Source organism: Temnothorax longispinosus, chromosome 8, assembly GCF_030848805.1.
Source record: "Temnothorax longispinosus isolate EJ_2023e chromosome 8, Tlon_JGU_v1, whole genome shotgun sequence".
In the NCBI taxonomy this organism is placed as follows: Eukaryota; Metazoa; Arthropoda; class Insecta; order Hymenoptera; family Formicidae; genus Temnothorax; species Temnothorax longispinosus.
The window spans coordinates 2,022,410-2,048,911 of NC_092365.1; the positions used below are offsets into that span (position 1 = coordinate 2,022,410).

At 37.5% G+C, this 26,502-nt stretch overlaps 7 protein-coding genes across 16 annotated transcripts; 3 read left to right on the forward strand and 4 right to left on the reverse strand.

Annotated features, from left to right (window-relative positions):
* Positions 1–159: 159 nt before the first annotated feature.
* On the reverse strand, positions 160–3,416 carry LOC139817568 (cathepsin O). The gene is made up of 6 exons (XM_071785768.1): positions 3,091–3,416; positions 2,420–2,558; positions 1,413–1,645; positions 870–1,015; positions 743–793; positions 160–469 (listed from the first exon to the last, which is right to left on the reverse strand). The coding sequence occupies exons 1-6, from the start codon at positions 3,277–3,279 to the stop codon at positions 160–162; spliced, it is 1,068 nt and encodes a 355-aa protein (XP_071641869.1). The 5' UTR covers positions 3,280–3,416.
* A 730-nt stretch (positions 3,417–4,146) lies between these two features.
* On the forward strand, positions 4,147–5,799 carry Rps3 (ribosomal protein S3). Its single transcript, XM_071787182.1, has 4 exons — positions 4,147–4,283; positions 4,795–5,114; positions 5,209–5,396; positions 5,557–5,799. The coding sequence occupies exons 1-4, from the start codon at positions 4,251–4,253 to the stop codon at positions 5,739–5,741; spliced, it is 726 nt and encodes a 241-aa protein (XP_071643283.1). The 5' UTR covers positions 4,147–4,250; the 3' UTR covers positions 5,742–5,799.
* Positions 5,800–5,884: 85 nt separating this feature from the next.
* Kr-h2 (Krueppel homolog 2) lies at positions 5,885–8,586 on the reverse strand. 4 transcript variants are annotated; one of them, XM_071787175.1, is made up of 6 exons: positions 8,442–8,586; positions 7,710–7,887; positions 7,439–7,620; positions 7,284–7,351; positions 7,029–7,162; positions 5,885–6,932 (listed from the first exon to the last, which is right to left on the reverse strand). In XM_071787175.1, exons 2-6 carry the CDS (start codon positions 7,877–7,879, stop codon positions 6,719–6,721), a joined length of 768 nt encoding a protein of 255 aa, XP_071643276.1. In that variant the 5' UTR covers positions 7,880–7,887; positions 8,442–8,586; the 3' UTR covers positions 5,885–6,718. The 4 variants fall into 4 exon arrangements, with proteins under 4 accessions (XP_071643276.1, XP_071643278.1, XP_071643280.1 ...); XM_071787177.1 differs by having other exon boundaries at positions 8,343–8,479; XM_071787179.1 differs by lacking the exon at positions 8,442–8,586 and adding an exon at positions 7,968–8,201.
* Positions 8,577–15,222, forward strand: LOC139818451 (polyprenol dehydrogenase). Of its 6 annotated transcripts, none has more exons than XM_071787173.1 (7): positions 8,577–8,718; positions 12,559–13,065; positions 13,846–13,953; positions 14,040–14,213; positions 14,308–14,524; positions 14,644–14,842; positions 14,927–15,222. In XM_071787173.1, the coding sequence occupies exons 2-7, from the start codon at positions 12,918–12,920 to the stop codon at positions 15,119–15,121; spliced, it is 1,041 nt and encodes a 346-aa protein (XP_071643274.1). In that variant the 5' UTR covers positions 8,577–8,718; positions 12,559–12,917; the 3' UTR covers positions 15,122–15,222. The 6 variants fall into 6 exon arrangements, with proteins under 6 accessions (XP_071643274.1, XP_071643272.1, XP_071643270.1 ...); XM_071787171.1 differs by lacking the exon at positions 8,577–8,718 and adding an exon at positions 8,997–9,625; XM_071787169.1 differs by lacking the exon at positions 8,577–8,718 and adding an exon at positions 8,997–9,615.
* Positions 15,223–15,789: 567 nt separating this feature from the next.
* LOC139818455 (ras-related protein Rab-30) lies at positions 15,790–19,342 on the reverse strand. The gene is made up of 5 exons (XM_071787183.1): positions 19,209–19,342; positions 18,586–18,669; positions 18,324–18,507; positions 18,078–18,229; positions 15,790–18,006 (listed from the first exon to the last, which is right to left on the reverse strand). The coding sequence occupies exons 1-5, from the start codon at positions 19,293–19,295 to the stop codon at positions 17,896–17,898; spliced, it is 618 nt and encodes a 205-aa protein (XP_071643284.1). The 5' UTR covers positions 19,296–19,342; the 3' UTR covers positions 15,790–17,895.
* Positions 19,343–19,673: 331 nt separating this feature from the next.
* On the forward strand, positions 19,674–21,873 carry Lsn (vacuolar-sorting protein SNF8). 2 transcript variants are annotated; one of them, XM_071787180.1, is made up of 2 exons: positions 19,674–19,805; positions 20,270–21,873. In XM_071787180.1, exon 2 carries the CDS (start codon positions 20,363–20,365, stop codon positions 21,116–21,118), a length of 756 nt encoding a protein of 251 aa, XP_071643281.1. In that variant the 5' UTR covers positions 19,674–19,805; positions 20,270–20,362; the 3' UTR covers positions 21,119–21,873. The 2 variants fall into 2 exon arrangements, with proteins under 2 accessions (XP_071643281.1, XP_071643282.1); XM_071787181.1 differs by lacking the exon at positions 19,674–19,805 and having other exon boundaries at positions 20,192–21,146; positions 21,238–21,873.
* Positions 21,260–23,903, reverse strand: LOC139818450 (uncharacterized). Its single transcript, XM_071787168.1, has 7 exons — positions 23,713–23,903; positions 23,563–23,635; positions 22,962–23,445; positions 21,870–22,884; positions 21,634–21,762; positions 21,399–21,563; positions 21,260–21,308 (listed from the first exon to the last, which is right to left on the reverse strand). The coding sequence occupies exons 1-7, from the start codon at positions 23,760–23,762 to the stop codon at positions 21,281–21,283; spliced, it is 1,944 nt and encodes a 647-aa protein (XP_071643269.1). The 5' UTR covers positions 23,763–23,903; the 3' UTR covers positions 21,260–21,280.
* Positions 23,904–26,502: the final 2,599 nt, after the last annotated feature.

Genomic DNA, 26,502 nt, shown 5'->3' on the forward strand with positions numbered 1-26,502 from the left:
TAATACTTCTTGATTTATTTCGTCAGAAATTGGAAACGCTACGATTTAAAATTCTGATTAGTTAGCCAACTTCGAGCGACGAGACCTGATTGGCTATACCTGCAAACAAACGACAAGATATTCGTTTATCCGTTAAAGAGAAATAAGCACTCAATACAATTAACGCGAAATATTGCACGCTGCTTGTTCATTGATCTTACCGCATAAATTTTTGCCGACCGCAATGTAAATGTAACCTTTGTCGCCAAAGGACGGTCCCCACGAATTTTTAATGATATAATGCGGTATACTCGCTGCCGTGTCGTATCCTACTATCTGCACCGCATGATTCAAGCTGTTGAACGAACCATCACACTGGCACTGTATTACGCCGCCTAAATAATGCTGCCAAGATATGGCGTTCACAGCAGCCGCCATGGGTCCATGAGTAACGAGCTGCGTCAAAAGTTCAGTCTCTGCGTCTACAAAGCTGAAACAAACTCGATTATTTGCGAATACCGGGGCAATGGACACAGTGCGGTGTCCAGCCTTCAGGCTTTCACCCTTTGTTAACGCCGACATAATCAACAACTTGGCAAGTGACGTGCATTACATAGCAAAAAAAAGAAATGCGTGTGTACGATATTTATTTTGCGTGTAAGAAAAAAATGGAGCATTTTAAATAATAACGAGCACTATATATAAGTAATAATGAAAAAATAATGTATTATAAATAATAATGCATAAGCAAAAAAATGAATACCTGTCGCATGTGAAGTCCGTTACTATAACTCCCGATGTCTTCGCGGCTATTCTGAAAGATCAAGTCCTATGATATTTTTGTGCTTCGATAAAAAAAAACACATCTTCGCAATTTGTATACAACGTACTTAGGCAATCTACACGTATCGGCTCGCAATGTGAGAGGGTAATCAGTCTCAGATGTAATTCTTGTTTTCGACGTCGACAGCCACGAGAGTAAACTGCATATGTCACCACCCTGGCATCCGTTACCGCCTGGCATGCAGTCAATCATCTGCATAATGTCGGAGGATTAACCATATCGGCTGACGAGTTAATATATAGGGACATCTAAAAAAGCTTTGAGATTTTCAAGATATATTCACTTCGTAAAGAATCGGTTTTTTTTTCTCGGAGTGTTTAAGAGAACCTCTCGTGCGTCTTAAATCTCAAAACTTTTTCTAGTTCCCTAAGTATAAGCGTTCAAAGACTACGTTGAAAGATCAAGAGGGAGCTGCTGGAATAAGAACCCAGCTGCTTTTAATGTCCATCAATGTGTACGGCCAATTTATTCGACGATGCTTCCGTGAAAGCACTTCCGTAAAATTTGCGTTTTGGGACGCGGGGTCTCTTCCTCGAGCGGCTCCCTCGCGTTGCAAATAGAAAAGCGTGTCAGGAATATAACGACCTACTTCCTGCACGCTAAAGGAATATAAAGTTCCGTTTTTGATGGCGTACATCGATTCGGCCACCCCGACAGTGCTGAACGCCCAACACGCGCCGCAACTCTCTTGGCTCGCAACTGGTCCTACTACCTTTTGATCCCGCCAGTCAAACTTAGAGGGTATACCCGTCAATCTCTTCACACGATTAACCGAGCTCGTAAGATGCTGATGATAATACGACGCTATCATGTGTTTTTGCCCTAATTGACAAAATTGTTACATTTGTATCAAGAAATAAATTACAACACTAAATTGCGCTCGTTGCAAGCAGAACCGAGTTTTTCGGGAAACTTTTGTTAATTTTTAAATAATATAGCGAACTTAACTTTAATGAATCCTGAAGATATCCAAGATTTAAAGATCTTTCGTCTTCAGCATTAGTCTTGAAATAAAATAATTTATGGTTCTCGTTGTGAATCGAGCTTTCTCGAGAAACTCTTTGTCATTTTTTAAGTGATATAGCAAGCTTAATTTTAATAAATCTTGAAAATTTCTAAGATTTAAAGATCGTTTGTCTTTAGCATATTAAAACAAAATAATTATTCGTAAAACTTATTCTTTGGCGCGTATTTGTACACACTACAAATTAATTAATGTATTAATTATAATGATATAGTAAACAAATAATATAATAATACAAATATTATCGCGAACATGCTGTGTACTGATAAACAGACATATTTTCAAAAGCAAATATGTTGTACGCCAAAACTAAAACAGAATTATAGATATTCATTGATTCTGTTGCTCTAATCTCGTGATTGCTTGTATTTCAAGTTTAAACATTTAATTAACTTAGGCCCAGTTTCACAAGTGTCGGTTAACTTTTAATCTTAGATTAACTCACTCTTCGTCTCTTTCTAAGGGGGACGTTAGAAGGAAACGAAGAGTGAGTTAATCTAAGATTAAAAGTTAATCGACACTTATGAAACTGGGCCTTAATCGCTATTTTTCTTAGTCAAAATTAAACTCACCCCGCAAAGGTAAATCGGGGAGTAGCGTTTGTTGCAAGAATTCATCTTTGGACAAATCGGAGAATTCTGTTAGCCCGTAGTACGCGCTTTCCTGCGACGACCGTAAACCGTTCAGCTTTTTGATATGTCGCAATGATTTCTGCAATTGATTTCATTCCTTTATTATATATAATACTATTGTAAAAAAAAAAAGAAAATTGCATCTACATGCAACGCTAATTTGCAAAGATTAGTTTCTAACTTAAATGTTACCATGTTAATTTTTTGATATTGCATTATATAATTTATTTTTCAGAAGATTTTGGAATAAAATAATCGACAAATGTGAATATGTAGCGGAACGTCAATGTCTAGGTAAAACTGTAACAAATCTCTAGAATTAAACAAGTTTAACGCTTTTTATCATTACTCTTCTTCTGCCGATAAAGCTAATTAGTGCTTTGCACCAAGTCATACACAAACACGAGTGACTCATAATACGCGCGTGCGAGCGCGCGTAACATTTGTGTTTACGATTTAAATCTCTTAACGAAATTTATATTTAAATTATAACGTGTCAAGTCCGAGGAGAACAATGCAATGTTGCAACCTTTTAAACCGATCGTGATTCGCGATTCGCGATCTCCCACGATCGATCTGGAGAAGAAAGAAAAAATCGTCTCGTCTTTCACCTGAAAATGCTCGAATCTCTTATTATATTCCGCGGGCTCATCCTTGTAGGATTTATTGTATCGGGCTACGTATTTCGCGAACAGTTCCGCGTCCTCCTCGACAGCTTTATCGGGCCCGACCCTGATCGGTACGATAAAGAAGCAAAGGCTCACGACCAGCACTATCACCACCACCGTTCGCCACTCCATGTCTCGTGCACGTCGACGCAGAACGCACGTTCGCACGTTCACGATGTGCGTTCGCGTTGTCACGCAACGGACGACGTAGACACGATATAATAAAGGGAGAGTGGTCGGACAACGAGTGCAGCCAGTAGGTATTTAAAGATTTGCCGAGTAAGCACTTGGAGTGCTTGGACACAACTGGACGCTAGGTCGAAAATGGCGGTGATATTTAATACTCTCGCGGATTGATTTCAACGTAGCTCTAACAAACCTGTAGTAAAAGACACAGATTCTCTTACTTTGAAAATATTTAGAATTAATATTTTTTTAAAGGAAAGTATTTATAAGATATTTATAACTAAATAATTATAACGAAATGCAAGTCTTTAATAAAATTCAGCTTTAAACGTTTTCTTTCAAATACAGTTTGAAAACTTTATCTTATCAATTTTCTATTCAGAATTTAGATAATTAAATTAATTATAATATTAAATATTATAATATCTACTCTAATATTAAAAGAAAATATCGCACTATATAAATAATGGTATAGCTAAACATCTTGTGTTATACAATTTACGTTACATTTTATTACATTTTTGCAAGAGTTAATCTGTAAAAGAAAGGCTTTGAGTAAATCCTATGTAAAATTGATTTCTTAATTCCATGCAAGCACAGCGTATAATATTCTGGAATTAGATATCCGCGACATTTGCAACATTCAAAAAGACGATTGTATTCTTAGATCTATATTCCGCTTTCAGGTTTCTCTCTACTTACAATTTATAGCGGAGACTTGAATTCGATTTAGTGGAGACTCAAACCCGATTTAGCGGAGACTCGAACCTTATTGATGGAGATTTATCAATCGATTGACAGAGTTAAAGTGCAGTTTAAGGTGCACTTAGTGCATAAAGTGCACTTGAGTGCACCTAAGTTCGGCCGTGTCTCTTTTCTCTTTTTCTTCGTTGGCTTCGCTAAAACATGAGGCAGTGATGGAGAACCGTACGATTTCTAAAAAGAGGAAGGTAGCGATCTCCAAAAGTCTATCATATTCTTGTAGTTGCAACGCTGGGAACTCCCGGGGTGACATTTCGTCGAAAATCGGACGAATGCGATACCCGCGGTTTGCGGATGACATGGGATTCCGGCATCGTTCTCACGTGGATTTTACAATTCCACGTATCCTTTCTCTCAAAATTATTTAAACTGTACACATTTCTATTAAATGGAATTTGGTGTATTTTAGTCTTCTCTGTAATTTTCTGGTGTTACGTATTTAATGCTTGAATAATTTATTAATTTATATATTTTAATGATAATAACCTAAAAAAGTAAACTCAATAAATGTAAATTTTCATTAATTTGCCACTATGCACCTGATAACGTAAATTTGCACGAGCTTCCTCAATATAAATCTATGTAATAAAACAATTTTTGTATAATAAATTATATTCTATGGATAAATCAAATTACATAGTCATATTTGATATAAGATTTTTTATAAATGTACATTCATTTGGTTCTTTTCACTTTCAGTTCGTAGGCGACGGTGTCTTCAGAGCTGAGTTGAACGAGTTCTTGACTCGTGAGCTCGCCGAAGATGGCTATTCGGGCGTGGAAGTCCGCGTGACGCCAAATCGGACTGAAATCATTTTACTAGCCACCCACACGCAGAGCGTGCTCGGTGAGAAAGGACGCAGGATCAGGGAACTGACGTCTGTGGTACAGAAGCGTTTCAACTTCAAGGACCAGAATGTCGAGTTGTACGCTGAAAAAGTAGCCACCCGTGGTTTGTGCGCTATCGCGCAGGCAGAGTCTCTTCGCTACAAGCTAATTGGAGGTCTTGCTGTACGAAGGTACATCGGAGTTTTATCTGCCGTTCACTGTTTGTCAATCCTAATTGCACCTTCTGCAATTTTCATTAATTATTATTTTATTATAATACCGCAGAGCATGCTATGGCGTTCTGCGTTTCATCATGGAATCCGGCGCGAAAGGCTGCGAGGTCGTTGTCAGCGGCAAATTACGTGGTCAAAGAGCGAAATCAATGAAGTTCGTTGATGGTCTCATGATTCACTCGGGTGAGCCGACTAACGAGTACGTGAATGCTGCCACCCGACATGTACTCCTGCGGCAAGGTACGAATATTACCATGGCAATTACTTTGACTAATATAGCAAGTGTGTTCACAGAAATTAGTTGTTTTAAACTACCAGAAATTTATTTTACATTCAATTTATTTTATGGTCGTTCATATGTATTGCAATTCGTATTACTTATGTTTGTAATATATCTTAGGCGTATTGGGAATCAAAGTTAAAATTATGCTACCATGGGATCCCAATGGCAAGAGCGGCCCGAAGAAGCCTCTTCCTGACTATGTATCGATCGTGGAACCGAAAGAAGAAGTACCGCCATCAGTTCCAATCTCCGAGGTGAAGCCATCAAAAGATATACCCCAACCCACTCCTCTCGCTGTATAACAATTGATTTAAATGCAGTTTTATATGCATTTAGAAAATAAATAAACGGAAAATAAGATCTGCGTTGCATTTTATTCTCAACGTTTTAATGTACGAAATACTAAAAGAAAGATTTATGCTAGGTAAGAATATCTTCAGGTAGCTTTTCTTTTTATTTAAAAAGATTTATTAATGTGTTTTAAGATGTTTGCTACAGTATACCGATAATTATTTTCATTTATAAAACCATTCTGAATTACTTTTATATATGTTAAATATCCAAATATCAGGTAGAAGATAAACGAACTTATGCTAGACTAACAACTGATAGAACAAACACATGATAGGCATTAAATTAAACTATTTCCAGAGCTTATCCCAAAAAAGATGGCGAGTCAACCATTCCGTGTGACTCGGAAATATATATAAATTTTATAACTTATATATTAGATATATATATTATGTATTATACACATTCCCTAATACCGCAAAACCGTGCGAAATCAATCAAAAAACAAAAAATAGTTTACGTAATCAACATTAAACTCCATTAACCAGTGAACTCCATTATGCATCATTATCTACTCGTTACAAATTCATGGCTCAAAATTATATGGAAAATCTTAGAGTTAGTATATGCGCATAGTTTATAATTCTTAAATATAAAATTTAAGAACCTGAAAAATAGAATCCAACAAAAAACCTTATTAGCCAAGTTACGTAATTGTCTTTAACTTGTAAATTTTATACGATAATGATTAGTACGTCTCTTCAGTTTAATTATAATTGCACATTATTAACGTAAGAAACAGTTCATATGATTTGATTGTTTTCACAGATATTCCAAACATAACATTCACTATGAATTTTGATGTCGGCACTCATTTTGCGCTAACACTAATTCATGAAAGTGTTGCTGAGTGGACCCTAGAACCCTAGGAGATCTGTCTTTGAGAGACAATATTGAGAAAGAATTGAAAAATTCAATATCGTAGATATTATTGACGCACTGGCGCCATTTGTTGGGTCAGAGAAAGCAGACCGTTGATGAGCTTTCGAATGATGTCCGGCACGGCCGGCTTTTTCGACACCGAACTCAATCCGTTTCTAAGCTCGTAAAATACGTTACGCGTGAACGGATTTCTTTGTGATGCAAGACGCAATTTCAAGAACTGATAATAGATGAAGGGAGTCAGCAAACCGGCTCGTCCTCTGTAAAAAAAAAAAAAGAGGAAAAGGATACTTAATATGCCGCTAAATGTTTCTCTATTATCGGATTATGACACGACAATCGTGCACAATACATACGTAAATACTAGAACAGCAGTAAACGGCAAGATGATGATTTCTGATAGAGCACACAGGCGAAGGATATTCCGCGATTGAAATTCCACCAGGGATATCAATAGGCGAGCGCCCCACCAGCTGTTATGTCCTAGACACTGCAGAGATCACAAGTTCAACTTACATTCTTATGACTGTGCAGGTAGTCGTAAGGTATAATTTTCTTCACACGTATTATATAGTATGTAGCGCATAATTAATATTAATTTGTTTACTTACGTCTAGCAATGTGAGAGAGTAACTGGCCAGGTGCATCAGAGCGAAAAGAAAAACTGGCGTGAGCACCACTGTACACGAATCAAGTTCAGGATTCAATTTTGTTAAAATATGGAACATTTAAGAGATCGAAGAGGCTACGTAAATGAAAAGGATACATGTAATTGGCGCCGCATACAAAAATATCAAGGAGTAGAACAGGTAGTGGCACGAGTCTTCCAACAGCAACGTCTCTAAAAACTGCCTCGTGAGCTGAACACGCGGCACTCGTTGGTGCAGACGTAACGCGCTGGTCGCCGCATTATTCATTAATACTTTATAGTATATATTGTAAGGATTCCTGGAAAGAAAAGCAAGATTTAAGAAAACTTGGCAAAGGCAGGCGTTACTCTAACTCCGTAAAATTCAGATAAAAGTATATGAAAGTACCCAAATATAGGAATAATATAGCCGACGGTGAAGATTAGGGTGAAGAGCCTAGTGACCCACAATCCAAATTTAATCTTATTGTCTATAATGTGCTGCTTCAAAGCTGGCCATCCCTTCTCGACTTGCGGCGACGATTCGCCGCTGGATCCACTGCTTGCTGTGTCCACCATCCTGAACGCTGGAAAGAAAGAGAAACGGAGAAACGATTTAAGATTAACAAAAAAAACCACTAATGTACTAATTTGTATACTCGTTTACGCTCTCGATTCCTCTCGGCGGAAATGTTAATCGAATCTCGGAAGAAACTGGTATAATTTATGCAAATGTATGTTTAGGCGGCCGAAAGTGGGCCTGCGCGGGGCAAAAAAAAAAAAAGGACATGGCGTTGCGTATCGCGAACGTCACGCGTTTCTAAAGTGAAAGTGGCCACCAGTGGTCCACGCTTTCCGCGGGGAAGGCCGTCTCCTCCGTCTCGGCCGAGAAAACTACGGCCCGTCGAGGACGGGCCGGACGGAGGGGCAAAAAAAAACTCTAACGAGCGTGCGTAAGCACTTTTCTGCGCCGCACGCAGCGTAGCGTAGCTGCACGACGCACGGAGATCGCGTGACTCGGCCGTGTGAATTACATCGTCACCTGGGATGACACCGTCGTGGCCGATGTCTAAAAATCGGGCGAGCCGAATCGGTTCGCGGACACGTCGCGCACGCGGGACACGTCGGTGCGTACACTTACGCGCTCCACGCTCCGCACGACCGACGCACAGGATACTCCGCGACGATCTACACGTCGATGACAGCAGCGGTAAACAACAATCGCGCGGGTCCACCTATTCCGGACATCTACGTGTCTAAACGAGCCGAGGGTCCAGGACTATTGGCGACTTTGGCGAGCGAATAGCGAATCCGACTTTCTTAAAGTTCCGTACGCTCCGTCCGCAGATGTCGCGTGGAGTCCGCGACATGGTGCCACCTCGGGCAGAAACTCCACAGCGACTTGAACAAGAGATATGGTAATTAACTCGACCGATGTGATCGACTCAGCCGGCAGAATTATATATTCAGCTGACGTAACTAATTAACTGATATGACGTTATAAATTAACTGATGCTTGACGAAATCAATTATCGATTTAATAAAAGTATAATTATCAAGTTGATTGGAGCGTTATCTTCAGAGGGAAACAGAAGGCAGAGGCAGGGACGAAAACAAGACTTTCGCGACCCTGGTTAAAAGAATGAAAAATGGGAGCATTGAAATTCCTCAAGCGTCGATTCGAATTCGTCCATACACGTCCGATTTGCATTACTTAATTGCAATTGCGTGGGTTGAAACATATATGCGTTTCGTGTTGCATCGAACCTTCGTTAGGTCGCTGTTAGATTCAGGATTCAGTCAACATTCGATTTATGTTAGGAATTCGAAAGTGGAAGGAGAGGGGTCAACTTTCAGTGAAAACCATGTAATGAACGATGCTATTGTCAAAAGTAACGAGTAAAGTTTTATTTCTCCCTATCCTTCGACGCTTCGATCGAGCTAATTAACATGTCGAAGCCCTAGTTTATCACGTGGAACTGAAGCACGATATGCTCATGCGCCAGTTGCATCAGCAGCATCAGCTGTTAGCAGGCCCATTTGCTTTTATTGCCGACATGTAAGAAAGAGCGAGGAATCCGCACGCGAGGAAAGTGCAAGTAGAACGAAGCCGGTTGTTTTAGAATCTATCTTATTGCCTTATTCCCAAGGATAACTACTCCGCGCAGTCATTTAAACTTAGCAAATCCACGTGTTTCGCTCGCCCATACACTCTTGTGAATAATAGACGTAAGTGAATGACAGACAGAGTGGTGAAGTGAATGTTTGAAGAGAAGAGTGAACGTGTGGAGAGATAATTCGAGCCAAAGAGACAGGTGAATTGAGGTGGAATCTAAATGCTTGTAATAATGCGTGTTAAAGAAATTTTGTTAAACTGACTGTAATTTTATTCTTTTGATTTATTAAAAATTAAAAAAATGAAATCTTATTGTAGTTAAAAAATATTGTCGAAGAGAGTCTCGTGCGAAAAAGTACACGTGAAGAGGAAATATGTATGAAGAAATACACGCAAAGAAGTATATATGAAAAAATAGACGTGAAGGGTCATGTTCCAAAACTCACTCTAGTTAACTAAAATGCTAGTGACGTAAACTATAGATTTTAGTTACCCAGAGTGAGTTTTGGAACATGACCAAGAAGAACTTAAGTCACCTCCATAAAAAAACGCGGCTTTTTAGAGATATTTTTAAAATTAAACAAAAAATTCGACGTTTTAATTTTAATTGAAAATATACCTTCCATTATAATTTGCAACATCTTTCCATCTTAATCTTGAATTTTTAATTGGCGATCGATAAGCCTTTCGATTTTTAACTAAAGAATTATAAGCTCTCTTTTATTCTTTTTATACCGTGTTATTCATTGTCATATTATAGAATGATGTGAAGGAAATGTACGAGAGAAAATACGTTTTGCAATTAAATCGCCAAATGAATAATTTATTTCTTTACACAGGATGAGCTCTCGATAACTGACGCTATTCGGCTATTTTTATTTTGTGGGAAAGTCCGTCAATTGAGGAGACAGATGGGGGGAAAAGGATGTTAAGAAACACGTGTTCCTCTTTATAATTCTGATATTTTAATACGTTCCTCTCGTTTTGAGATAAACGTCTGACTTGCATTGATATGTTATTACGTCATGTTATTAAAATACAGTCCATATTAACCACGTAAAAAGAGTATTTAAAAAATTGTGAAGAAACTATGAATAAAAGTAATAAAATGTAAATGAACATTTTTTCTTTCCCAGAATAATGCGATTAAAGCCTTAGCTACAATGTGTTTTTTGCTTCCTGTTTTCTGCTCTTACCTCTTTGCAACTATCTCGTATTTTGCAATTCCGTCGCGTAACGTGATGTTTCTTGTCTGTTCTGAAATTCGTCAATTTTTATCTTGGGCGACAGAGAACAAAAAACATCGCAACGCGACGGAATTGCGAAATACGAGATAGTCGCAAAGAGGTAAGAGCAAAAAACAAAAAGCAAAGAACAAATTGTAGATCAGGCTTAATAGTTGAAAAAATAAAGTTGAGGCAAAAGATAAAGAAAGAATAAATTAATGTCTAAATGGCAGGAATACTTTAATCTAAATTGAAAATGTAGATTTGCAAAGTTTAAAAAAAAGAAAGAGTTGTAACAAGAAACACATACTTGTCAAAGATATACTTCATTTTATATGCATTTACGTGATATGCATTTACGTGATAAGATATGCATCTTTACGTGGTTTTTTCTGACTGCGGACATTTTACATTTAAAAAACGAATATATTTAAATAACAATAGCTCGAAAATAGAATAGTTTTAGTGTGAAGTATCCCGAGTATCACAGGCACTACCTGGTATTCCTAGCGTTATAACATGCAATGTCGCAAGATATTTCAAAAGATTTATTATTGTTAAAGCACTATCGATCAGAATTTTTCGATTTTACTAATCTTATCAAATATTATTCACTGACAAAAAATTATTTACTACGATATGTAAATGTTATTTACTCCGATGAAACGCTCATTAATAAATATGTTAACAAACCGTATAGAGATTAATAATGAGGTAAATTTGTCATCGATGACACTTAGGATATTTGAATCATATGTGCGTAGCTGTTATCGAAACTGAAACTAGTTATATAAATGCAAATCAATATATCTTGATGTCTATTGTGTAATATTATTACATTATTTTATCACCTTCAATTTTTCAAAGCAGATTATTTTGACAATGAGACAAATTTATTTCTATATAACTTATCAACACAATATTAAATCACACAATATTAAATAATTTATAATACCATATTATGATTAACAGATGAAAGAGATAACGGTAAAAGAACCAACGTTTCCGGGAAAAATGTTGTTTACTTATACAAATAAATTGTGGTATATACTATATTATGGAATTTATAATACTAACTATAAATTACATAATTTGTAATACTAACAAATTATAGATACTGTTTACTTTTTAGTAAATTATACAACTTATTCAGATAAAATTTTTTTTCCACAAAAAGTTTCATCTTTTTTTTTAATCTTCCGCGATATTGTACAAAATAGCTTTAATATAACTTTTTTGATATAATTCGTTCGATATAATTGCTTTAATTTATTTCTCGGTAATTGCACAAATTATTTGACGACTGTTGCCTACGTTTTATATAATGCGTAGAAATAAAATATGTAGCTTAAATTTATGCATCAAAAAAAGTGTCTGAAAGATGCCATAAATAGAATATAACAAACAATATTTTTTATTCATATCTTCTGGCAAGTAATAAATTATCCTCTGACAATCCATATCGCTTCATATTGTATCTCACTCGGAGACTGAGGCACAATTCTAAACTTTTATCAAGTAAAGATAAAATATAAAATGTATAAGAGTAATTGCGAATTGCGATATCTAATAACTTATATAAGATATTAGTAGTGCGTATTATTTTATCAGTGAAATAACATATAATAAGAATGAAGTCTAATGAATAAACACAAGTAACTGTAAAAACCGCAGATAAACCTAAAATTATCCTATTTTCCAGAAATCGTTTGGGCACGTATTGTCTAATTGTAAGCTGAAGATAAAATGTATAAGAGTAATTGCGAGTTCCGATATCTAATAACTGATATAAGATATTGGTAGTACGCATTATTTTATCAGTGAAATAACATATAATATATTATAAGAATAAAGTCTAATGAATAAACACAAGTAACTGTGAAAACCGCAGATAAATCTAAAATCCTATTTTCCAGAAGTCGTTTGGGCACGTATTGTCTAAGCTGTTACTCTCGTCACGCATGAAGACCGAAGATTCCCTCGTGAAGGACATGAATGTCAGAGAGGGGAAACGGACCAAGTACCATTTCGTAAAAGGCGTCGTTCCTCATATATATAGCGTATGCACGAACGATCGTACGCATAACGGTTGATGCGGCTGGAAAGTACGAATGTGGAACAAGTAAGAGCGGTGCCTAACGGTGATCGGTTTGGTCGAAGAGGAGGCTTCTTGTAGTCGTAGCAGCTTGATCTTGTGGCTGGCGCTTCGATCCGGAATATTCGTGTCGCGACAAGTTGAATCTATGATTGTTAATTGACGACTTTTCACGTGAAAATGTTACTCGAAGCAATAATAGTCTGTGTCTCTATTGTTGTCGGCGCCATCGCCTATTCAAAGTGCTTGCTCTGCCATATAAAATATTTTTATCTTGGAGCGGCATATCACTTTCACGATGTACTCAACGCCAGATACAATAAGATAGGTAAGAAAAAACCTAGACACATACACATAGTTTTATAAATTCTTATACATTTATATTGTGTTCTTATAAGTCGAGAATGGAGAAGTGGTCCGGAATTGCCAAGCAAATTATCAAATGCTGACGTAATTTATTTAATGTTGACGGTTTGGTGACACGAATTAGATTGACCTTGTGCCCGGCGCGGGTCGTCAAAATAAATTTCGCTTAAGATACAGTCGCCATGATAATATACATTCGTCAATAACCATTCGTTAACTTTCAATTTAGAGACCACAATATTGCATTATTTAAAATATTTTTTTGCAGATACAACAGAACTGTAACATTTTGGAATTTTATTTACATACTCCAGAAAATTTTATAGCAGTATTGCAACTTTTATTGTTAAAAATTATGTCGACATACAAAATTCTTCATTCTCTTATAATCATGAAAACATGAAAATCATCTTGAAATAAAAATAAGATTTCTCGCGAGATTGGACAATATCTAACGATACAGCATTTAATTTTTCGTTTATGACACGCGCTTTCTCAAAATTAAAGAATGCGACTGAGGACGAATTTTACCAACAACGTCGGTTAACTGTAACCTTCGGTTAAACTCACTCTTCGTCTCTTTCTAAGGCAGTTAGAAAGGAGGCAGTTAGAAAGAGATGAAGAGTGATTTTAACCGAAGGTCACAGTTAACCGACGTTAGTAAAATCGGCTCTAAGTGAAGAAAAATTTCTGGTATTACATAATTGATGCTTGTATCTCTTTATATTCTGTCTTTTTCCAGATTTACCGTCAAAACCGGACAAAGTTGCAATCGTAACTGGTGGTTCTAGAGGTATAGGAGCAGAAGTCGTTAAGAAATTATTACAGTGTGACATGGAAGTTATAATCGGTGAATTATTTGCTAACAATAAATTATTGTCGATGCAGTCATTACTCGCATCTCTATAACATGTTAATATACGGAAATATAATTAGCTTGTAGGACAATTAGCGCAGGTGAAAAGCTCATCCTCGAAATTAGAAAGTCTGGTATTACCAGCGGACGGGCAAAGGTTTATAAGCTCGACAATTCCTCTCTCGAATCGGTCAGAGGATTCGCTAAGCAAATAAAAGCGGACTATGATCAAATTCATATATTAATCAACAATGGTAAGGGATTGATCACTTCAACTTCATTCCAATATACAGAACGTTGATTCCTGTGTATGAAAGAAAACGTGAACGTCTTTTTGCTTCTTTTCAGCCGGTATTATGTTTCCTCGCGCCTATAAAAATACGGAAGACGGATACGAAGAACAATGGGCGGTGAACTACTTATCACATTTTTTACTAACGTCGCTTCTTTTACCGTTATTGAATGCCGGTGGGCGTCCTGGCGAATGCAGCAGGATCGTTAACGTCACTTCATGCGCTCATGATCTTGGCACCATAGATTATGATTACATCATTAATTGTTCCAAGTAACCATAAAACATATCGTTGAGCTAGCTTTCTTCAATTATTGACTTACGATTATTTGCTAATATACGACGTGTGATGTTCGCTCGGAATTCAAACAATTATTTTATGATTGTACCAGGGAAACATTTTGCACGCATGCATCGTATGGACAAAGTAAATTGGCACAGACAACGTCCACGATAATATTGCAGAGACTCTTAAAAGACAAATCATTGAATGTATTAGTATATTCCGTGCATCCTGGTGTAGTGAGAACAGATCTATTCAACGAATACGCCTTATTAGGCAATAACAAATGGCTTATGACTATGTGGAAGGTAACAATATATCCTATCAAATTTTTCCAATTCTTCCAAGCTATTATCAATCAATTTGTTTCTATAATTACACGTCTGTTGCAGACACCTGATCGAGGAGCTACTCCAATAATATATGCCGCAATGAGCAAAGATGTTGAAAGAAAAGGTGGGATATGTATCAGTAATTGCAAAGAGTTGGCTGTTCCTCCGTTAGCACTCAAGGAGGAAATCCAAGAACGATTGTTAGAATTATCTTTAAAACAAGCACATTTAAAAGATTTGTTCCAATATTTGTAAAGAAGTTACACGGTATTGATATATTATATCTTGATAAATGACTTATTTGTTGTTGCATGTATCATGCATACATATTTTAATAAACATGTATTAAAAATTGGCGTATTTTTTCATACTTAAAAGACTCGTGCAATATCGTCTATTCTAATTCTAACCGCGAAGAAAAAAAAATATAACCGACTACGCACACATCATAGAATATGTATGAAAATCGACAAAAGATGACAGATGATAAACTTTAGAAAGACCTAAAGAAGAAAATCCTTTTAGTTGAATTATTCTTTACTGGAATAATGTAAATGTCTATACATGAGAAAACAAGCCTTTTGTGTGATGTAAAACATGCAATTGTCCCAAGTTCCTGTTTTTTGTTATGTTATGACGTAAAAGAGAGATAGGATTTATAATATCGTTATTACTGTTGTTTAATGGATTTTTTTATATAAATATTAAATCTATTCTTTAAAAAATAACATTTGCAGTTTATCACTGTTCTTTCTTTATAATGCCGATTTTTTTTGCGCTGTAAATAACTATTAACGCGGATGTCTTGGCAGGTTTTTCCCTTTATGCAGGAATATTTCGTCTTACGTGTCTAAAGTGGTCCATAAGAAGAATCAAGTTTCAAAGTCTCAAGTTTTTTATAACTAATTAAAAAGATATGGATATAAATTCAAATTCGATTTTAATTTCTTATCGCTACATACTTTATGCAAAATCTACATAACGAGCTAAAGATATTAATTGTCGAGCGATAAAAATGTTAACAGAGCTGTGAAAATTAATGAAGTGAATCAGAATGCACACGTGTACAAGCTGATGATTAAGCGTAATTATCCTGAGTATGCGAACTTCATTCGATGCTAATGTTCAACTTCAATCGCTTATAACTCTGCAACTGTTGCGACACACATTTTCATAAGTAATAATATATATAAATAAATTTAATATTTTAAGTAGCAGTACGATTATATTTTGGTGCACACATTTCTAAAAGATAATATTATACAAAAATACAAAAACTCATTTAATCAAGTATTTAAAAACTTGTGCGAAAGTCTTAAATGAAGATATATTTGATATAAATCTTGTGTGTAACTTATTGTTAATTTTGATAAATTTTGATTGATTTTTACATATTAGAAATACGATATAAATATGTATTAACTATATAATTTTTTAATGTTGGCAAAATCTGTAAACCAGGGACAAATGGCACGTGCATAGCGCGTGCATTGTTATATATTCTAATCTATATATATATAATTTTCTATGATTAAAATACAATAACATAATATTAATTTTATACCAAGAAAATTGATATATGTGTTTTGACCAATATAGTTTTTATTACAAGTTGCGATTTTTTATATTATGCATTGTTAATAACTTACATTATATAATTATAACAAAACGTTTTTATATAACGTAAAACCTTTGGATTAATTCAAACTGAATAGTTTGCATAAACTTAACTGTATTAAAAAGATCTTAACTGCAGGTATCGATAAAAGTAAAATACAATAACTTTTACGTTAACACCTAACATATATATTGTTATGCATTTTTCTAAGAATTTGTAGAAATTATACAAATTGCAGAAATTTGGCAGAATTTATACAAATTCAATTGAGTATTAATAGATGAGTAAAAAAAAATTAAAAATAGAAATGTAACAATTCCGAGCTCTAATTTAATCTTCCTTTGCTGCGAGGGAGATGAATGTTTATCTCAATAAAATCATACAATTCATACAAAAGAAACAATCTATGACAATCAATACTAATAAGCTACGGATTATTTTAAAAAAATCAGAAAGTTTCAGCCAACAAGAAATTTATAACAAAATACATATTATTTATAACGGTTATGTATATTGGTGTATATAAAGTATTAAAAAAGTGTGAAAAGACTAGAGACATTTTAACATTATATACGAAATGTATACAGAATAACTAATAATCAACCATGTATCGTTTATAAGATTCATAAATTATAAATATAAAGTAAATATAACAAGATCTGATCATGTAAATGCTAGTAGACTTTATAATAATGTCATAAATATCTTGTTATCACTTTTCTAGATTATTACATAATAAATAATCCATTAAAATAAAAAATCATTCTCGTTGATTATTGTATAGAGAGTTACAGTGTCATTTATGCCTCAATTTTAACATGCTGTTATGAGCACATTGTGAGCTGCCTTCTTCAAAATAGCGTGATAAACACATGTAAATATTGCACATTAGAAATAACTTTATACATCGTAGGCTTGTGACGTGTTGTAAAAATCTTATTATTACTAATGAGATTTTGGACGAGTTACCAAAATCCATTGTGATAATAACTATTTGTACTTTCGAAGTAACAAAAAAAAAGAAAACACTACAATTATATAAAATAAAAATTTCCATTGCGCAAATGGAAATAAATGCTTAAACAATTTAACATCAAGCAATGTTACTTCAATGAAATTAAAACGCGAATAATAGAGCGTAAAATTGCGCTATATATCTATAAAAATTTAATGTCCTATAAGCTAGAGTGCTTAATGACATATTTAAATTGTTGGTTTAAATATGTTTTAAATATTAAATATATCTTACAACATAGTACAAAGCAACGTAGCATATAATATCATAACACTAAACAATAACATTGTGTATCAAAGATATACATGTACTATACGTTTCCTAAATTATCAAATATTGATACGCTCGATTTCAATCACCGTGTCTATAAAAAAAGGTATAACATACAAAAATTACTTAGGAGAGTCTGCTACAACCGCAATTACTACTATCACCGATTGACGTCGTTTTACCGTTTATTGAAGTTGTATTCGTTTCATACCGAGGTAATTCCTTACTGCGTGCTTGCTAAAATAACATACGAGCACTGCAAAATGTTCTAAACGAAATAATCTTAAAATAAAAATACGTTCGCTTACCTCCATAAGTTCAGCTGCTATCTCCATAAATAATCTTTCTACATTTTCCGCTTCTTTGGCGGACGTTTCTAAGAAGTACATCCCATGCCTTTGCGCAAAATCTTCTCCTACGTGCGTCGGTATCTCTCTATCTTCTCGATCAATTTTATTTCCTGACAGAACAATAGAAAACATACAGAATTGATTCACGAGGTGATCGACGAGAGACTTTCTTAGTTTATAATCTTCATATTTTTTTTTATTTACCTACTAATATCCTAAGAACTTTATTACTCGCATATTCCTCGATTTCCCTCAACCAATCTGGCAAACAATCGAACGTAGGTTGACAAGAAATATCATAAACTAATATCAATGCGTGTGCTGATCTATAATAACTTTGAGTAATGGAACGAAATCTTTCCTGACCTGCAGTATCCCAGATTTGCAACTGAAATAAAAAAGAGAAAACAACATTAGATCGCAAATCATATGTAGCGAACGCGCACGTCACATACAAACTGTATACCTTGACTTTTTCATTTTCTACTTCGACAGTTTTAATCATAAAGTCAACTCCAATCGTTGCACCTTGTCCAGGTGGAAATAAACCCTGTAAATTTTAAAATTTTCACTAAAATTATGGCCATGTTAATAGATATAATTTTGGTTGTCATTGAATTATTCGTTTAATTTGCCAATTTATATTCGCCATTCTCTCATCATTTATTAGCATATGTGAAAGCTGTTACCTTGTTATAAATATAATGTATTCTATAGCAAGAGATACAAGTTTATAAAGTCATATGAAAAATGGATCTCCTAATGAGAATAAGCTTTAGAAAGTTTCGTAGAAACAAGGCAATGACATCGACTGAAACTACAATGCAATGGTATACGTCGCAGGCAAACGGACTATGCTAGATCAGCTTTGAGGTAACGTTTCACATATGTAGATGACATCATCTCCAGGATGCATAAATAACAAACTTTCCACCCTTCCGGGAAACCCGTTCGCGCGTGAACTAGGCGCGCGGGGTGCGGAGGAAGGTAGGGGGGTCCCACGAGACCGACTCTCGCGAGCTTTCCTCGGGCGAGCTTTTCGCGATCCTCGGCGGGAAGGGGGGGGGGAGAGGAGAGTCGCCGACGCACCTGAGTGAATCGTCGCACCAGGCAGGTCTTGCCCACCCCGGCGTTCCCCACGAGCACGACCTTGAAGAGAAACTTGTAGTCCTCCATGTTCGCGGGCCACTGTCCGACACCGGGAGGCGGGGGTCCGCGCTCGCAAGTCTTAACGGGGACGGCGCATCCGTGCGATGCGAGGACAACAGCTCTCGACACCGACCGCGGCACCGTCGATTTTCCGCAAGCGTTCACCTCGACCGTCGAGACGGCGGGCCGAATATCACGCACGCACACACACGGATGGACGGACGGCCGCGCGCGCTCACGGCTCACCTCCTCGCGATCGTGCGAGGAAGGGAGAAAGAGAGAGGAGAGAGAAATCGACGGCGACTACCTCGGCATCGTCGCCGCGCTGCACGCGATCCTCACTCGGCTCTCGCGTCTCCCTTGGACGCGACCGACGACATTGTTGTTGGTTATGTATATAGGCCCCCGCTGGACGCGCTAGACGAACTGTAGGTGTAGGAGACTGCGGAGTAGTGCGGAGAGGCGGGAGACGCCTCTTTCATCGCGATCCGGGGATCCGCCATCTAGCCTCATCTTCTTGGATCAACTGTCAACAAGGTATTAAAAGCTACCAACCTTGGGTAATTTCTCGACTAATATAATGGTGCTCCCGGCTCCGGATTACTCCGGAAGCCCGGAGAGCTTTGACTTATTATTGATAGGTCGATATGATTTTTTTTCGGTATTTTGTTGTATGGGAAAATTCTTTTCTGTCAAGGTTTTTATTGCAAATCTGTAATTATATTCATTTAAAATGGAACAACTTAAATTAGGCTTGAATTAGTTGTAAACGTCAAGGACGTAGGCCTCTTTTGTATTGCGAAAAGTCTTGTATGGAACAGAATCGCCGACGTTATGTGTTACCTGCCGGAATTGCCGGAAATATCCGTGGCTATGTAGTTCGATGCTTACATTTGCAATATTTGCATATAAAGGCGCCACTGGACACAAACATGATCATGTTCACATTCACATTGTTCACTTGAGTCCACTCTCACACTCAGGCTTCTGTCTGTCAATAGTGTCAATACCGAAAATATTTAATTCGACGCCGACGAAGTCAGTCTCGTCGAGTTGAATTTGAGCCTGACAATCAGGGAAACGTCGCGGAAAGGATGAGACGAAAGGCGGGAGTGGGCGCGATACATAAGCAGAAGTTGGAGCAGGAGAAGTACCGGGACAAGGGCACGGAGATCCAGGAGAACCAGTTCGAGCAGATGACCAAGCACATGGAGACGTTCCGCGTGAATCTCGAGGAGTTCGCCTCGAAGCACAAGAGCGAGATTAAGAAGAACGCGCGTTTCCGTCGACAGTTCACGGAGATGTGCGCCTCGATAGGCGTGGACCCGCTGGCGTCCGGCAAGGGTTTCTGGTCGGTGCTGGGCATCGGCGACTTCTACTACGAGCTCGCTGTCCAGATCGTCGAGGTCTGCATGGCGACCAACTACAAGAACGGCGGCCTGATCTCTTTGGACGAGCTGAGAACGCGTCTGATACAGGCCAGAGGACGCAGGAAGGAGCATCAGGAGATCACCAATGAAGATCTGCTGGCAGCTGCGAAGAAGTTGAAGATATTCGGTAACGGCTTCTCCGTCGTTCCCATCGGCAGAGGGAAGCATTTGGTGCAGTCGATACCTGGTGAACTCAGCATGGACCATACCGCCGTGTTGCATCAGGCTAGTCTCTCCGCGAACGCCTACGTCTCCAAGTCCATTCTGTGCAAGGAATTAAGGTGGGAGGAGGACAGAGCGCAGAAGGCTCTGGACCACATGATGAAGGAAGGATTAGCTTGGTTGGACAAGCAAGCGGAGGACGAGACGTTGTATTGGTTTCCTAGTTTATTCACAGCTTGCATCGTTTCCACAGAATAAACTCGGTGTTAACATTGTTATCAGATAGGTAGGGAATAATTTTAAAAAAGTATTAACGTTGCTTCTAAAGGTGCGTATCTCTTTGGTAAATAAAGCCAGTCGTTCTATAATATTTACAGCATCTGAGATGTGTCGCGATCGACCTATATGCAGAAGATATTGTCACCTGGCCTCGGATCCTTGTACATAACTAAAATCACAAAAGAGAGAAGGAAATATAGGTAAAAAGAAAATGCCACTTTGATACGATTCAATTTCTCTAAGATTGTATAGTACGAACCTGTGTTGAATAGTATCTGTTTTAAATGGAGTAAATTGCGGTTTGCAAAGTAGGAAAGCTTTTTGTAATTCGGCGTTCTCTTTCCGTAACGATTTAACTTTTTCACGTAATTCCTTAGACTTTACTTGGAATCGTGCCGTCAAAGATTTCGCCTCGTCTCTCCATCTTAAAATAAAATGAAATAAATCAAATTTTGTCATTCAACCAGATTTTATATAGCGATAGATCTTATTACCTTCTGCTTAATTTTTGATGAATTGCCACATGCTGCGTCATCTCTCGTATTTTTTTATCAAAATGTTCTTGTTGCTTACTCAATTGCTCAGTTAACAGAGACTGCCAATTGTGGTCCAGATTTTCAACTCTAGAGAACATAGACTTTTAAGTACACCCAAAGCGAAAGAGTTATTTATTTTAAGTAAGTATAGTATATAGATATGTATTAAAATGTTGTACAATAAAATTATTTACCGTATATCCAGAGTATGTTTGCTGGTATCCGCGCGATGTTGCGTGGGAACTTGTATCGGAGAAAAATTGATGCCTGATTTACCCTCCGTTATGTAATTCTCTTTCAAAAGATTCGCTTCTAATTCGCGAATCTTAGTTTCCAATGTGCCTCGTTCATAATCTCTCTTATGTATCTCGCGATCGAAAGCCGACTGCAGCGATTTCAATTCTGTCGCTAGAGATTCCTTGTCATCTGTAGCCTTGACTAATTGGCCCTCTAAATTAACGTAGCGATCAATCGCGTCCTTCGTCCTCTCGTCAGCTAACTTGATGCGGTCTCCTACATCCGTAGAGTTCTCCTGTTGTATCTGCTTCAGCTTCTCGTTCGAAGTTACTAACTTTTCTTCCAAATTAACAATCTTTTCTCGCAGCTGTTGCACCTCTAAATTATATTGTCTCTTGCATATCTCGTTGCAACCCTCCAACTTGGAATCCGTCTGTTTCAATGCTTGCTCAAAGGTCAGAATCTTCGCGGTTGATTTTTCCAATAAATCCTCGGAATCCCGACGCGTCTTCTCCAGTTCCTCCTCCGCCAATCTGCTCTCTCTTTGCGATCGATCCAGTAACATCGCCTTTTCCCGCAATTCCGATTTCAGCTCTTTGATCTCTAATAAATATTTCTTCGCACTGTGCTCATGAGCGTCCTTCAATTTAGTGATTTCCTCTCGCATCTTAACGGCGTGTTCCTCGGCAACGGTAGCCAATCGAGTTTCCAACCTGGCGTTTTGCTCTGCAATTTGTGCCTCTCTTTGAAGTACGAAGTCCTTTTCTTTTACCGCAGATTCTATCAGATCGAGGGCTTCGGCCATCTTGCATTTAGTTTCTTCGTTTTTCGCCGCAATATTGCTGGCTGCTCGTCTACTCTCGTTCAGTCTTCTCTCCAAGTCTGACTTTAAGTGATTTATCCTCTGTATCTCTGCCTTCGCGGCAGACAATTCTTCCGTTAACGACTGTATCGTCTGCTGACTATTCCTATCTTTTAAATAAAATTACTGACGTACTATCTCTCTCTTTCGCATCTCAAATTAAATAAAACTAACATAAATCACCGACCTTTCTGTTGACTGTCTTGTTGGAACTCCTGAAATCTTGTCGCTACTTCCTGTTTTTCTCGCTTTAGACTTTCTATCGTTTCCTTACTCGACATCCACAGGGACTGCTGCTTCGCAAAATTTTCCTTAGCCTGAAGTAACTTGCTCTCCAAAGCCTTTATAGCTTCCGAATATGATTGCCTGACGTCCCTCAGTTGCTCCTCATAAAACTTGACATCTCTATTGTCTACCGAGCGAGTTCTCAATTCCTGCTCCAAAACGTCCACAGCTTTCATCGACACCTGCCACAGTTGGACCGCGGAATCCTTCTCCATTTGTAGGACCGCGATGTGCTCCTTCAAATTCCTAATTATCTTATTGTGCGCATCCTCGCTCTCACATTCCTCCGCATGGATGCGAGAAATGTAATCGCGTACAGCATCGCTGCTATTCTTATTCTCAACGTGCAAAGCTTGTAACTCGGAACGAAGGCCGGTTTGTTCCGTCTGCAAGAGGTATTCGTATCATGTATAAAATTGTCACAATCAGTTTAAGAACGAGATACAATTAGATAAAGATGTATCGCATTAATATATTGAATGGACTGTCAATGGGAAGCTTACTTTGCACATTTCCAACTCCCGTTTAAGCTCCTCAACAATGTCATTGTACTCCTGCAGAATAACATGATGTTCTCTGGAATATATGGAAGGAATAGTTATCTTTTATCTGACAAAAAGAATATACTCCGGATTTCCTAACCTCACACTCACCCGCGTTTCAGCGCGTTGTACTCCGAATCGAGTATCTTCGTCTCAAACATTTTTTTCCTAGGAAACTATTTGATTTACAAAAGGCAAATCACTTGTAGAAAATTTGATCCCGATATCTAAATTATTTTTATTCAATTCGTTCAACGTTCAACAACACAACTATTTGTGTTGACATTTGGCTTCGATCATACACATATTACGCTGATTACGCATACACTAACACGCAACGTGTGTCGATGTGTATATTTGAACCCGTTTCAACGCGATAAAATGCATGAAATTATAAATATTCGATACATTGATAATTAAATTGTTTTCAATAAATTTATCAAGAATTAAATGGCAATTAATATTATATATCGACATAATTTACATTGCGATAAGCGGATAAGATAATCATGATTATTAAATTAAATTAATATACGTATTTCGGGATTGTAATATTAAAATTATTTATCATAATTAAATATATGCATTTTCCAGAGGATTTATGCTTTCAGAACATATTATCGAGTGTCGACTTTCGAACATAGATTTTCAGTTGAGTAACGGGGTCCCAGGCGTCACTGGCGTCAGCTCGACTCGCGTCGTACTGGGCTGAAGTTGCCGCTACTTTCGAAGCGCCGTGCCGACACTGCCGTCATCATCAGTCATCATTAACGGAACGCGGCCGACGCGGGGTGGATCGAGCCTCGAGCTGAGCGGCGTCGCGACGCATTTAACCGGTAAGCATAATCGTCGTCCGCTCGTATTTACGCGTAATGTTCGAAACTCGCAGCGCGGATTCGCTCGCGAAGCGGCGAGATTTTGTCAAAGCTCCGCGCTATCGCGCGAAATAATCCGATCGAGGTCCGTGGTCGCGAGCGAACGACAAGGCGACGATCGTACCTTCGCGTACCGCGCTCCGCGAGGTATCCACCTTCGATTTTATGACAGATCATATTCAGTCGTTCGCGTTGTCGTTACGAGAAAGTAATCGCCGCCAAGTGTTTCATTCATTATTCAGAGAACAGACGTTCGTTGTACATAGGCGCGGGAAACGCGCGAGTGCGTATGGCTGTCGCGCGAAGTCACCCGTGCGATTTGCGAAATTGCCTCGCCATTTTTGGACGCCTTCTCGCCGCGTTAATTCACGGAACGTGAGCGTCCGTGTTGAATTCGTATAACACTCTTCTCGCGTTATTCATCGCGGCGCGATAAAGCGTGTCTCGCGTGCGGTCGTTGTAGTCGAACGATTAATGCGTCTGTATTTATAATCGATGAACTCGTTTTTGCGAGCAGGTGATGCGGACGAAAAACTGGCAATGGCAAGAGAGGAGGAGAGGAGGCCTGGGAGGCATCCGGCAACAGCGGAAAGGCGGAGGGGTAATTATTATTTATCACTTGGAATTAAACGTTTATCTGCGCGAATCGCATTTTGTGCGCCATTCGTATTTTATATTTCGTGGATTATAAAAAAGTAGTAATAAAAAAATGTTAATATAAAATGAGCTAGAAAAAAATATAAATTATTTTGCGTATTTTTAAGGCACTTTAAATATTTAATAAGATATTTATGATAATTGATATTTTTTTGTAAATAATAATTAATATTTAATTATAAACAGTATTTAATTTTTACAAAGTAACATATGAATTATTAGAAAAATGATTTAAATAATGAATATCTATTGTGAGATATTGTGCGTATAATTAACATTGCATTAATACGGTACGGAACTGCCATGCAATCATTTTAATTTCGCGCATAATCGTAATTAGGCGATACACTTCATTTTTGTTTTACTTATTGAATAGAGTAGGTACAGAAATGATTTCTCACTTAATAACATCGTTTTTAAAGAATGCTAAAATAATTATATTCGTCTTGGGATACAAAAATTTTGTGTAAAGTTATAATAATCCATTAATTTGCATAATTACCTTGTTCGATCATATAAAGTATAGATTTTACTTTTCAGGTAAATGTTAGATGTAACGCACGATGATAATACACCCTTCGGAGTTGGCCTGAACTTTGCGAAACAGAAAATATTCGATGTAAGTAAAATTATTTCGTAGAATTGAATATTTCGTAGCGACAATAAAAATCAGTTGGGGCACGCGACCTTGGCGGTTTGTTTTTGTGACGTAGCACGATGAAGCGCGCTATTGTCTACATTAGGTCACCGCGCTTATCATTCACGCGCCGACGTTCGAGCCGACCGGTCTGGCAGCCGCGTCGCGTCGTAGCGCGTTATCGTCCTACCCTACAAAACGCGATTATTCCTTGCGAACAATTCACGAGTATCAACCCGCGCGATTAACTGTTATACAATTAAAACGATCTGCAAGCGACGGCTGCTTATCGACGCGGATATTTCGCGAGTTTCACTCGTCCATTACGTTAGAGATCGAAGCGATAGAAAATGAGAGTTGTATATCGTTTAATTGGCACATTTATTGCCGGTAATTAGTTCTTTAACGATACCTCGCATCGCGCATTAACTTTTTCGCCTGATTTGAAGGTAATTCCGTCTGTTATCGTGTGAGAATACGGAGCAACGCGAATTGCCGGCTCGAATGTTTTAAGCAACGAAATACCGTCACGTGTGAATTGTTTATTCGGTATTTCGTATATTCTGCGGAAAAGTATATGCACATTTGACATCGCGTAAAGTGCCGCGCGATCTGTATTTTATTGTTATCAAATTAGTATATGTAAAATTAATATTGTAAGTGGACACGTATTTATATAACATATTCTCAATACGTTTAAGATTTAAAAATCTTAACTTTATCTCGCAAAAT